This window comes from Punctularia strigosozonata (assembly GCF_000264995.1).
Source record: "Punctularia strigosozonata HHB-11173 SS5 unplaced genomic scaffold PUNSTscaffold_10, whole genome shotgun sequence".
NCBI lineage: Eukaryota > Fungi > Basidiomycota > Agaricomycetes > Corticiales > Punctulariaceae > Punctularia > Punctularia strigosozonata.
Window position 1 is genome coordinate 1584420 of NW_006767442.1, and position 13433 is coordinate 1597852.

A 13433-nucleotide genomic window follows, 5' to 3' on the forward strand; every position below is an offset into this window, starting at 1 on the left:
GTCCACAACCTCGTCGCATTGGTTCGAAGCCCCGCCTTGGCTCCCCCTTATATCCCCGAGTGGTACAGACCCGAAGACGCGCCGGCACCGGCGGAGGAAGTTGTGTCTCAGATGCAGCCTGGGCCAGCCGACAAGTATGTTCGATGCGGTACAAAATCCCTTACCCCACCGCCGCCGCCGCTAGCTATCGATTTGCCAGCCAGTAACAGACCAAGGCCTGCTCGTTCACCTGCTGTACCCGCACCCGTGACCGAAGCAGCACCGGTTTACAAGCGAGTCTGGACAAAACGCACGATCCAACTTCCAGCATCGTCGCCGCGGACCGTTATGGCCGCGTCCTCGGGATCCGTAAGTAACATGCCAGTCGCCGGTCCTAGTCGCGAAGCATATGGTCCAGGGCCTTCCATGAAAAGGCCGCTCGTTATGCCCGAAGCAGAGCCCTCGGAGCGTGTACCCGTACCCCCGCAGGACGCTGTTATGGACGTCGATCTTGGCCTCGAGGCAGCCGAAGAGGCGGGAGCTACGGGTGCTGACACCGTGCGAGCTGCAGCTACCTTGAAGGCTCCTCTACTTCCGCGTACTGGGGCTCGTGCTCGCGCAAGGAAAAACGTTGCCTCCTCCCTGGAACCACCTGTCAGGCGCTCGGCTCGCATCCGCAATAAGGCCGCCGGTACTGTTGACGGCACAGATGCCACACCCCGTGGAGCGCAGGCTGCATCCGGAGTCAAGGTGCAGGTTGCGACCGGTGAGAAGAGGAAGGCGGGTGCGCGATCTGAAAGGAGCAGCAAGAAACGCAGGACCGACTGAGCAATTTCTGCGTCTTCCGATATGAAGCGCTACAAGTGTCTCCTATATGTCGCAGAACTTATGTCACTTATGATCTATAAGCTTTGTTCACGCAATGAAATATCGCCATAACGATGGACGGCTTGTGCGAGGTTGAAACTTGAGACCTGCGCAGCTCATGCGCTACCTCTTGGTCGTACACGCACCTTTGCTCGCTGTCATAAGCAATCTGCACGGCGTTATATCTCCTTACGAATTGTGGTCTTTGGAAAGTTGTCGGAGAGAATGGAATAGGTTTCTGGTGTGGCAACGTCATGAAGCAGATGATGGACTGATCATGATCACCGTTTGTTCGTTGAACACTTACGGACCACGTGGCTTCCGAGAGACGTTGTAATTCTACCAGCTGCGAATATGACTTTGAGGCAACACCGCCTGAATCTATACGTCTTGTTCTGGTTCTCTGTACTCTGGACATCAGATATACGCACAGCGCAGCGCTGTGATCTAGTGCAGACCCGAAAACTGTCTCACCCCTGAGCGGAAGGCCCATCAAACGTCTGACCGGTCTGCAAGATCTCCCTAAGGACATAACCTTCGACGCCTTTAGCTCAAGCATTGGCAGTTCCCTCGCGGAAGACTGTCCCAAACCCACCGTTCATAAGCATAAACGAATCCCAACGCGGTGAGTTCTGGATCCGTGGCACAAATGGTCGACTCCGTGGCTCACAGTCTGTTGATCACAGGCAACATGACCCATACATATAACCTCCGTGCTCGGCAGTCGCCTCCTCATTTCTCTCCGCAACCAACTATACAGACCGGGACAACTCGTAGACTGAAAGACGCCCGAAAAGAGCCCGCACCTTCGAATCCTCAGAAGAAGGTCGCTGCTCAATCCAACACCCCTCAGCTGACGCGACAAAGTAAACGAACGCGACCCGCCGAACCCAGTGAAGAGCGCGCTCGAAAGCGACGTCGGCCGAGTGCCGAACCAGCAGTCTTAGGCGCTGGTTCGCAGACGAGATTGACAGAAGAGAAAGTCGACCTCCCTTCTCCTACGCGAAAAACAAAACGATGTCGACCTCCCGAACCCAGCGAAGAGGGCGCTCGAAAACGTCATCGGCCGGATGCTGTGTCTGTCATATTGGACGTCGATTCTGAAACGAAATTACCAGAAGAGAGGAGAAACCTCAAACGTTCCGCGGTGAAGCTGAGCCGCCTACGAAGAGATGCGACGAATGTTTGGAGGATAGTAGCTCAGACGGAAGAGCTCATAGCGCGTGCCATCACTAGCGCTAGGGGTTTGCTCTCTGATGTTATCCATCTGGACTCTCGCGATGAATCTTCAGTGGAGCATGGCGCGCCCGAGGACAGATCTGTACAACCCGAGCCGTATGTAACGCTATTCTATTGCACTTCCTTTGCTCATGATGCGCGACGCAGCCTGAGGGAGAGGCTTGATACCGTGTCCTCGATAGCCGAACCCCCGCCGGCTGACGCACGAGAGGTCACTGAGGGAGAATTCAAGACCTTCATTCAATGGTTCAAGTACATCCGGTCCGATATCAGTGGTAATACCGCGAAGGCCTTCTCGAGTGATGATAAGCGCACCTTATCTACGCTCTGCGACAAATGGAGCGAGGAGAATCCGGCTTGGCACGATTGTCGATGCCGCGCGAGGCAGCGGAACCCTTCCGACGGGTGGTTTCCAACACCGAGACCTCGAATAGGCGTGGATCAGCAGGGCATTGCCTTCCACGACTGGAGCGCTTGCAAGAACCAAGCATCGCCACCACTGAGGCTGGGGCACGAACGACTTCTCATGATTGAAATTGGGATCATGTTCAATCACTCCGTTGAGACGGACGTGCTTGTACTTCCTGTGCCTATTCGTCCCCGACGACCACGAGTGTTTGCGGAACAGTACCGACCCCAGCTCCAGGACATCAAGAAGCCCATCTATAGCGAACTCGAAGACTGGCACCGTAATTACGGACGGTGTATGCAATGTATCATTCGGGCGATACGGACGTTCCCCACCTGGATTGTCGAGGAGACCGATATGGATGGTTACGTGGATGGCAACCCCGTTTTCGTCAACATTCTGGGCGATGAGCGCGTAGAGTGGGATGAGACGAGAAGGCGATGGAGGCTTCTCGTGCGGGATCATTATTGCTGGATACCTGTCCAGGAGTTAGAGACGAGGCCCAGCGATAGCGCCGCGGATCCCAAGATCGTCAACGGGACGGCTAACACCGAGGTTCCGTTTGATCCCTGGACTTGGGTGTTACTTCGGTAATAACATAGTTGCGCTCTCTTGCTCTCTTTATGCACTTGAGGCAACACTGGGATTCACGCTGTAGTATAAGCCTTAGTTCATCTGTCTGTCAAGAGCACAACGTAACTTGCTGCTGAACGGCTAATAAGTACTCCTGCTTGACTGTGCCGTCACGTGATTGCTACTGCTCGCGGACTCGGAGTCGCAGCGCCTTGCCGATGGATGGGCATGCTCGTCGAAAGTTCGCGGTTGTGGCCCAGCAAGCGCTCACCGATTTTCAGTCAAGACGAATGCTAAAATACATGGAGATCCAGTTCTCAAATATCGTATGTGATCTCGTATGTTATCTCCATACCTCATCTCGAAATCACTAGGAGCTGACCATCGGAATTGCCAGATGTGTTGTCCGGTGCACCAGTGAAGTAATGCGAACTGGCCGAGCGATTAGACGGTCACCAGCCTGTTTGAACAGGATAATCACTTGCCTCCTCAATTAATTTATTGTTCGCACCCTTCCGGAGCGACGGTTTTCGTGGCCTCGCATGTGTCACCTTGCGATCACGGTGCCGGTGGCCGGGCTCAGAACAAACACTGTGGGGGCCCCGTCCTCTTTGTGGCACTTGCGTTGCATCGACATATAAATAAGGGCTGTTCATCAAGAATCGCCCTTTATCACTATCACACCTGCTTGAACCACCTACTATCCGCAGATGGCGCAATCGCAGGGATTGGCAAATCCCGTCGTATTTGCCCGACGTGCTTCCTATCAACATGAACTGCGGCAGACTTCGACCGCCTGGGCCTTCCTTCAGTCTGCTAGGGCAGCTTTTCCGCATGTCATTCTCGAAGAATCGTCGCAGTCCCGTGCCCAAGTCGCCACCGGTCTGCAGGCGTGGCATGTCTGGCGTGACAAATTCGGATCTCTACACGCGAGTACGAAGGAGACATGTGAGTCACGCTTTGTGTAAGACCGGCAGTTGCTGAATTTTCTATCGTACGCAGCAGATGTACCATGCATGGCAGTAGCGTTGGTTCTCAAAGGCCCAGCTCAAGGAGGGCACGGAGACGAAGTTTGTATGTTACGGATGAGCGAGTCCGTCCAGATGAGCGTGAGCATGACCTAACGTGCATCGTAATAATCGACCCACTCACAACTACCAGATCAATGACAAGGACATGGCGGCCGGGAAACCATATGTACTGTCACCGGACGACATGGTACGCATCGAAGGCAATGGTACGTGCTCTTTGTTATATTCACTCAAGGACAGACTCTCACCCTGAATCAGAATACGCGTATCGCTACCTTGTAAATGTCGGCGATGCTCCCACGCACAGGGGACGCTACAATGGCAACGCGTTCCTCGGGCGGGGAGGGGAAGGAGGTCAGTCGTAAACAAATATCACACGCACTATCAGGCCTGACTAGAGCTATTGTCGGTAGAGGTCATTCTAGCCACGTGCACCGCGACCGGGCGTGCAGTTGCCGTCAAGACTGTGAAGACGACTTACGATAACTTTGAGAAGGTTGCCCGCGAGCTCCGCATCTGGGCAGGTTTTCTGCATCCAAACGTATTAGAATTGCTTGATTGGTGCACAAATCCAGACAAACCCACGGAGTTATGTAAGTAGTCGCTCACAAATTATACTGTATGGTGACACTCATTCACGTTATCGTTGTGATATGAAGCAATGATCACCTCTTTAGCAGCTCATCAATCTCTGCTGCATTATGTCTTACGTCATGGAAAGCTACGTGAGTGGCACCCTTGACTCCCGCAATTCCCAAAATTTGATTTCTTCACCATTGTTAGCTGAATATATCGCGCAGCCCGTCGTAGCTCAAGTGATCGACGGTCTCACGGTGAGCTTCAAAATTTCAACGTGAGGACATCCTTGAACTTTTCTCGGTAGTACATACACGAACAGGGTTTCCTTCACCGGGATATCAAACCTGAGGTCTGTGCCTTGTGGTATCATCTGTCCAATCGTCCTTGGACTAATAAAAAACAACTTCAGAATATCCTGGTCTTTCGCCAGGACGAATTTGGCGTCCTTACCGTCAAAATTGGCGATTTCGGAACGTGTATCCGGAAAAAGGAGGATCCTAACGCACCAGTAGTGAGAAGCTCCCATTCCGTCCAATTTTTCGCTGGAGCTCATGTTCCAACTCAGGATCGTGCGGGAACTACGAATTACGCCGCGCCTGAAGTAGCGATGAGGCGCAACAACGAGCTAAGCGACGCATTTTGTGTCGGAGGCGTGATGTACTTCATGTCGGTCCTATCTTCACATCTCAAAGCGCTTTGGCTGATTCGTGATCAAGATTGTTCAAGAAACGGCCGTTTCTTGTCCGAGAAGGAGCGAACAATGTTGTAGATGAAATCACAACCAGGCAATCGCAACTTGTGGAACTTGACGAGGTTGCTCCGAATGAAACCGAAGAGAACGCCGCCGAGGAGAACGATGCTAAGGAGAAAGACTCTGAAGCGAATGACGCCGGAGCGAACGACGCCAACGGTGACAGTGGCAACAGCAATGCCCCCACCGAGGATGCCCAAGGCACAGGCAACGATGACGTGAAAAAAGGCTCGCTCAGCAAACATGGTGAGCTGACCTTGTATCCTTCAGGGGACTCCTGTGATTGAAGTCGCTTTCACCTTCACAGCTCGAGCTTTACTCCGCGGATTGTTGCAGGAGAACCCTAAAGATCGTATGGATCTCCGGCGAGCTCGGCAGTCTCTTTGGCTGCAAGGTTGCGTAGTTCCGCAAGGGCGCGTTCCGCTTCTGACCTCCGGCGATCCGCTGTTCCATAACCTTGTCGCTCTCGCGAAGTTCGCGTCCTTGGCTCCTCCTCATATCCCCGATCGCTACCGACCTGGAGATGCGCCGGCACCGGCAGAGGAAGTAGTGTCACGGATGCAGCTGAATCCCGCCGACAACTATACTCGAGGCGGTACAGAACCCCTCGTCACTCCAGAGCAAACCGTCGTCGCGTCACCCGCTAGGCAGGGTGTTGTAGGGTTTCCTCGTCCGTATCCCGTGCAGGAAGACGGTCCGAGGCGTACGCCAGGTCCTTCGGGACCACTCTCCGCACATAATTCGTCAACCCCGACACCGGTCGTCGTGAAGATCGAGACAGTTTCTGACATTGATTTGTCCACCGCTTCACCACCCTTCGCGACGCCTGGCAGTAACAGAGCGAGCCTTGCTGCTGCTCCAGCGCCAGTAGCCGTAGCCCGGACACAACGTTCAACTCAAACTCGATCGTCGTCGTCGTCGCCGTCGCCTGGCGCTTCCGCCTATGGAGAAAGCGCTGCTCTAGCCCCGAATTCAGCGCAAGTCGCCGGACCAAGTCGCGCAGCTCATGGTCAGGAGTCGACGAATCCGCTGTTGACGTATCGGCCATTCTATCCCCAGCCGTTGCAGCCCATAGCGGAGGACCTGGAGCGCGCAGAGACTGCTTCCCAAGTGCTAAACGCGGCCCTGGAGCATGTGCCCGTGCCCCCGCAGAACGCTGCTATGGACGTCAACCTTGTCCCTGAGCCAGCCGAAGAGCCAGGAGCCGCGGTGACCGACACCGTACCAGCTGCATCTACCTTGAAGGCCCCTCCTCCACGCACGCGGGCTCGTACTCGCGCAAGGAAAAACGCTGGATCTTCCCCGGCAGTGCCTGTCAGACGATCGACTCGCATCCACGACAAGCGCGCTGGTACTACCAGCGGTGCGATCGCCGCGACTCATGATGCGCAGGTCGCGCCAGCGGTCGGGAAGAAGGGGACGTTGGCGGCGACCGGAGAGAAGAGAAAACTGTGTGCACGAGCGGAGAAGGCTAGCAAGAAACAGAAGACGGGATAAACGGTCTTCCCCTGTCGCCTGAAATGACAAACCATTACTTTCCCCGTTGGAGCGCAGTTTGCATGTACCTATGATCTATGGTCTATGTAATGAAATGGTTCAAACCCAGAGACAATGTGCGAGATCGAAGCTAATCTGTAACATGGACGTTCGCATATCGTCCTATGGCTTGTAACTCAGAATGCGATTCGTCAGATTGAATGGAATAGGTTTCGCTGTGGTGAAATATATGTCACGGTGATGAAGGGGATGGAAAGTGGAAGCTTAAGGTTCGAGGTTCGAGCAAATTCAGCAACTCAAGCCCGTTGGATATGTTTTGTTTGTATGGACCACGTGGCTTCCGAGAGACGTTGTACTTCTGCTCTACCGGCTGCCAGTATGAGGGAACATCGCCCGAATCTTAACATCTCGTTCTGGTTTTCTGTACCTTGACCATCAATTATACGTCCAGCGTATCGCTGTGATCGTGCCGACCCGGGAGCTGTCTCACCTCTGAGCGGAAGGCCCACCAAAACGTCTCACCGGTCTCTCCAAGATCTCCCTAAGGATACACTCTCCGACGCGTTTAGCTCAAGCATCGGCAGCTAGCTTAAGGAAGGTTGCCCTAAACTCAGAGATAATAAGCATCATCGAATCCCGACGCGGTGAGTCTGGACTCCGTGGCTCAAACGGTCGACGTGCCCGTGGCTCACATTATCAGTCTGTTGATCACAGGGAACATGACACATACATACAACCTCCGCGCTCAGCAGTCGCATCGTCATTCCTCTCCTCAACCAACTACACAGACCGCGACAACTCGTAGAGCGAAAACCGCCCAAAAAGAGCTTGCCCCTTCGAATCCTCAGAAGAAGGTCACTGCTCAAGGCCACCCCCGTCGGCCTACGCGACAAAGCAAACGAAGTCGACCTGCAGAATCCAGTGAAGAGCGCGCTCGAAAGCGATGCCGGCCGAATGTCGAACCATCAGTCTTGGCCTCTGGTTCGCATACGAGATTGCCGAAAGAGACATTCGACCTTCCTCCCCCTCCTACCCGACACGCGAAACGAGACCGACCGGCGGAACCCAGCGAAGGGCGCGTTCGGAAACGACGTCGGCCGAATGCCGAGTCTGCAAATTTGGACGTCAGTTCTCAGACGAAATTACCGGAACAGAGGAGTAGCTTCAAACGATCCGCGGCGAAGCTAAACCACCTACGAAGAGATGCGACGGATGTTTGGAGGATAGTGGTTCAGACGGAGGAGCTTATAGCGCGTGCCAGCACTAGCGCCAGGTGTTTGCTTTCGGACGTTATGCATCTGGACGCTCGGTGCGAAGAATCTCCAGTGCAGCGTGGTGCACATGAGGCCAGATCCGTACAAATCGAGTCGTATGTCACGTTATTCCATTGCACTTTCTTTGCTCACGTCTCTTGATGCAGCTCGACGGAGAAGGTTGATACCGTGTCCTCGATGGACGAACAGCAGCCCGATGACGCACGAAAGGTCGCTGAGGGAGAACTCAAGACCCTCATCGCATCTTTCAAGTCTGTCCGGTCCAAGATCAGTGGCAATACCGCGAAGGCCTTCTCGAGCGATGACCTGCGCACCTTATCCACGCTCTGCGACGACTGGGGCGAGGAGAATCCGGCTTGGCACGATTGCCGATGCAGCGCGAAGCAGCGCAACCGTACCACCGCAGAGTCGTTTCCAAAACCCAGGCCTCGAGTGGGCGTGGACCAACAGGGTCTTCCCTTCCATGACTGGAGCGCTTGCCCGCACGAAACATGGCCACCGCGGAGGATGGGGAAGGAACGAATCGTTATGGGCGAGGTTGGCATTCTATTCAATCGTACCGTTGTCACGGACGCGCTTGTCCTTCCAGCACCGCTCCGTCCCCGACGACCACGAGCGTTTGACGAACAGTACCGACCCCAATTCCACGACATAACAAGGCCGATCTATCGCATACTTGAACGCTGGCACCGTGTCTATGGACGATGTTTGCAATGCATCCTTCGGGCAATCCGGTCGTTCCCCACGTGGATGATCGAGGTGGACGATACGGATGGTTTCGTGGATGGGAACCCCGTCTTTATCAACCTTCTGAACGACGAACTCGCGGAGTGGGATGAGACGAGCAGGCGATGGAGAATTCTTGTGCAGGATCATTATTCCTGGATACCTGTCCAGGAGTTAGAGACGAAGCCAAGCGATAGCGCCGCGGATCCCAAGGTCGTCAATGGGACGGCCACCACCCAGGTTCCCTACAACCACTGGTCTTGGGCCTGAATGTGTTACTTGCATAGCGCAATGACATGCCTGCGCCTACTTGTTTTCCATGTGCACTTGAATCAATACTCGGCCCTACGCCGCAGGATACTAATAGGCTAACATTGACAACGCAAGTTGCGTGCGTTTGATTGTGTCGTCACGTGTTCGCCAAATGCTGCGCTCACGGCTGCTCTCGGACCAGCGCCTTGTCATGCTCGTCGAGTCCGAACTTCGCTGTTGCGGCACATGAAGTGTTTATCGAGACTTATTCAACAAGATCATGAACATATGGGGATTCAGCTCTCGGATATCGTGTACTATTCCACTCCTCATCCCTGAATTAGACAAAGCTGACCTTCCGATTTACCAGATGCATTGTCCGGTGCACTGGTAGAGCAATGCGACATCGCTGAGCTACCAAGAGGTCACTTTATGAATACGAATGAAAATTATATCCCGGTGTCGCTGCAATGACCCCTTTTTCTTCACCCTTCCGGAATGTTGGTTTTCGTGGCCTTGCATGTGTCACCTGCGCGATCGAGAGGTGTTTGTGGCCAGGCTCTCAACTATGGGGGCCATGCCTTCCTTGGGCCCATTGTGTTGCATCGGTATATGAATCATGGCCGTTCACGCAATATCGCCCTTTGCCGCTCTTGCTTGACTCCTCTACAGCCCGCGGATATGGCGCAATCTCAAGGATTGGCAAATCCCGCAGTATTTGCCCGACGTGCTTCTTATAAACATGAACTGCGGCAGACTTCCACTGCCTGGGCATTTCTCCAGTCTGCTAGGACAGCGTTACCACATGTCATTTTCGAAGCGCCAACGCAGTCCCGTACCCAAAACGCTATCGGCATACAAACGTGGCACGTCTGTCGTGACAAATCAGGCTCTCTGCATGCGAATACGAAGAAGACTGGTGAGTCACGCTCGCCGCAAGAATCGCAGTTCCTAAAATTACCGTTCACAGCGGACGTATCATACGACGCTGTAGCGTTAATTCTCAAGGGTCCAGCTCAAGGAGGGCAAGCAGAGGAGGTATGCATGTTACGGATGAGCGAGGCCGTACAGATGAGCGTGAGCATAACCTCACATCTATCGAAATGATCGAGCCACTCACAAATATTTAGATCAACGGCAAGGACATGGCAGCCGGGAAACCATATGTACTGTCACCGAATGACATCGTACTCATAGAAGACAATGGTACTGCCGTCAAATTCACACAGAGATAACCGCTCACTCCTTATATCAGAATATGCGTATCGCTACCTTGCGAACGTCAGTGAAGCTCCCACACACCTGGGACGCTACGATCTCGATCTGCTCATCGGGTCCGGAGCGGAAGGAGGTCAATCGTGGATAACTATTATACCCACTCTCAGGCCTAACTTGTGTCATTGTCTGTAGAAGTTCAGCTCGCTACGTGCACCGCAACCAAGCGCGCAGTCGCTGTCAAAACTGTGAACATGACATACGAAACTTTTGGCAAATTCGCCCATGAGATCCGCCTGTGGGAAGGTTTCTGTCACCCTAATGTGCTAGAGCTGCTGGATTGGTGCACCAATCCAAAGAGGCCCACGGAGTTATGTGAGTACTCACTTAAAATTTGCTCCAGGCGATATCCATTCCCGTTTTCATTGTGTATCTCAGCGATGATCACCTCTGTGGCACCCGAACAATCTTTATTACACTATGTCGCGCGTTATGGAAAGCTGCGTAAGCCGCACTCTCGACGTCCGTGATTTCCCGAGCTTATGATCTGTTTACCCCATGTCAGCCGAATATCTCGCGCAGCCCGTCGTCGCTCAAGTTATAGACGGCCTTATGGTAGGCTTTCAAGGGTTTCAATGCGAGGTCTTCTCTGAACATTTGTCGGTAGTACATACACGAACAGGGTTTCCTTCACCGGGACATCAAACCTGAGGTCCGTACCTTGTGATATCGCCTGTCCAATTGTCCTTGGTCTAACAACATTGCCTTCAGAACATCCTGGTTTTCCACCAGGACGAATCTGGCGTTCTCACCGTCAAAATTGGCGATTTCGGGACGTGTATCCGGAAAAAGGAGGATCCTAACGCACCGGTGGTGAGGGGCTCCCATTCCGTTCGATTTTCGCTGGAGCTCATGTTCCGATGCAGGACCGTGCGGGAAGTACGAACTACGCCGCGCCTGAAGTGGCGATGAAGCGCAACAACGAGCTAAGCGACGCATTCTGTGTCGGAGGCGTGATGTACTTCATGTGGGTCCTATCTTTACAACTCAAAGCGCTTTGGCTGATTCGGGATTCAGATTGTTCAAGAAACGGCCGTTCCTGGTCCGAGAAGGAGCAAAAGACGTTGTAGATCAAATCACAACCAGGCGATCGCAACTTGTGGAACTTGACGAGGTCGCTCCGAATGCAACGGAAGAGAATGCCGCCGAAGAAAGTGCTCGCGGAGTGAATGCCGGCGGAGCGAATGCCGCCGAAGAGAACGGAGCTAAGGGGGAAAATACCGGAGCGAATGACGCCGGAGCGGACGACGCCAACGGTGGCAGTGGTAACAGCAATGCACCCACCGAGGAGGCCCAAGCCACAGGCAACGATGACGTGAAGAAAGGCTCGCTCAGCAAACATGGTGAGCTGAGGTTATATCCTTCGAAATATTCCTGTGATTGAATCACTCTTACAGCTCGCGCTTTACTCCGCGGATTGTTGCAGGAGAAACCCGAAGATCGCATGGATCTCAGGAGAGCTCGGGAGTCTCCTTGGCTCCAAGATTGCGTAGTTCCACAAGGGCGCGTTCCGCCTCTGACCTGCGGCGACCCGCTGGTCCAAAACCTTGCCGCTCTCGCTGAGTTCACGTCCGCGGCTCTTCCTTATATCCCCAGCCGCTACCGACCTGGAGACGAGCCGGCACCGGCGGAGGAAGTCGTGTCACGGATGCAGCTGCATCCCGCCGACAACTATACTCGAGGCGGTACAGAACCCCTCGTCACTCCGGGGAAAACCGTCGTCGCGTCACCCGCTAGGCAGGGTGTTGTAGGGTTTCCTCGTCCGTATCCCGTGCAGGAAGACGGTCCGAGGCGTACGCCAGGTCCTTCGGGACCACTCTCCGCACATAATTCGTCAACCCCGACACCGGTCGTCGTGAAGATCGAGACAGTTTCTGACATTGATTTGTCCATCGCTTCACCACCCTTCGCGACGCCTGGCAGGAACAGAGCGAGCCTTGCTGCTGCTCCAGCGCCAGTAGCCGTAGCGTCATCACATTACATCCGTCAAGCCCGGACACAACGTTCAATCCATCTTCGATCGTCGTCGTCCTCGCCGTCGCCTGGCGCTTCCGCCTATGGAGAAAGCGCTGCTCTAGCCCCGAATTCAGTGCAAGTCGCCGGACCAAGTCGCGCAGCTCATGGTCAGGAGTCGACGAATCCGCTGTTGACGTATCGTCCATTCTATCCGCAGCCGTTGCAGCCCATAGCGGAGGACCTGGAGCGCGCAGAGACTGCTTCCCAAGTGCTAAACGCGATTCTGGAGCATGTGCCCGTTCCCCCGCAGAACGCTGCTATGGACGTCGACCTTGTCCCTGAGCCAGCCGAAGAGCCAGGAGCTGCAATGACCGACACCGTGCCAGCTGCATCTACCTTGAAGGCCCCTCCTCCACGCACGCGGGCTCGTACTCGCGCAAGGAAAAACGCTGGATCCTCTCCGGCAGTGCCTGTCAGACGATCGACTCGCATCCACGACAAGCGCGCTGGTACTGCAGTCGGTGCAATTGCCGCGACTCATGATGCGCAGGTCGCGCCAGCGGTCGGGAAGAAGGGGATGTTGGCCACGACCGGACAGAAGAGGAAGCTGGGCGCACAAGTGGAGAAGGCCAGCAAGAGACAGAAGATGGTATAAACGGTCTTCCCTTTCGTCTCTGATATGAAGCGCCACGATTCTCCCAAATGTAACGCAGTTTATATGTACCCTATGATCTATGGTCTATGTCATAAATGTATTGAATACGATGGGCGACTATGTCAATGCATCGTTGGACGCAGACTTTGGTAAGAGCCACGTGGTTTCTGACCGGTGTGCGTCCCAATGATGGGACAGTCGACGCCTTACACGCCCCTTTGCAAGTCCTCTTGTGATCTGGACGTCGATATCTTGCTTCTTCATCTACTCTTTTCACCTCTTTGGCTTGCCATCGCGTTCGGGTTGCGATCAACTTAGAGCTCCGGTTTATTCAACGCGTGGTGTGGACCACGTGGCTTCCGGGAGACGT

At 54.2% G+C, this 13433-nt stretch overlaps 4 protein-coding genes across 4 annotated transcripts; all 4 read left to right on the plus strand.

Moving 5' to 3' along the window:
- The first annotated feature begins 1686 nt into the window (after positions 1-1686).
- On the plus strand, positions 1687-3177 carry PUNSTDRAFT_54248 (uncharacterized protein). Its single transcript, XM_007386331.1, has 2 exons — positions 1687-2181; positions 2233-3177. Exon 2 carries the CDS (start codon positions 2612-2614, stop codon positions 3086-3088), a length of 477 nt encoding a protein of 158 aa, XP_007386393.1. The 5' UTR covers positions 1687-2181; positions 2233-2611; the 3' UTR covers positions 3089-3177.
- Positions 3178-3777: 600 nt separating this feature from the next.
- Positions 3778-6042, plus strand: PUNSTDRAFT_145340 (kinase-like protein; the record flags this gene model as incomplete). The annotated part of the gene is made up of 12 exons (XM_007386332.1): positions 3778-4015; positions 4070-4176; positions 4229-4304; positions 4357-4452; positions 4512-4691; positions 4758-4823; positions 4882-4931; positions 4982-5026; positions 5087-5188; positions 5243-5343; positions 5394-5674; positions 5736-6042. Coding segments are annotated over 12 exons (1647 nt in total), but the record flags the coding sequence as incomplete, so codon positions are not given.
- A 1274-nt stretch (positions 6043-7316) lies between these two features.
- On the plus strand, positions 7317-9195 carry PUNSTDRAFT_145341 (uncharacterized protein; the record flags this gene model as incomplete). Its single annotated transcript, XM_007386333.1, has 3 exons — positions 7317-7569; positions 7626-8294; positions 8346-9195. Exons 2-3 carry the CDS (start codon positions 7645-7647, stop codon positions 9193-9195), a joined length of 1500 nt encoding a protein of 499 aa, XP_007386395.1. The 5' UTR covers positions 7317-7569; positions 7626-7644.
- A 1451-nt stretch (positions 9196-10646) lies between these two features.
- Positions 10647-13063, plus strand: PUNSTDRAFT_46255 (kinase-like protein; the record flags this gene model as incomplete). The annotated part of the gene is made up of 10 exons (XM_007386334.1): positions 10647-10767; positions 10831-10896; positions 10958-11007; positions 11075-11104; positions 11164-11265; positions 11319-11419; positions 11470-11795; positions 11850-11941; positions 12376-12603; positions 12626-13063. The coding sequence occupies 10 exons, from the start codon at positions 10647-10649 to the stop codon at positions 13061-13063; spliced, it is 1554 nt and encodes a 517-aa protein (XP_007386396.1).
- Between the last annotated feature and the right edge of the window lie 370 nt (positions 13064-13433).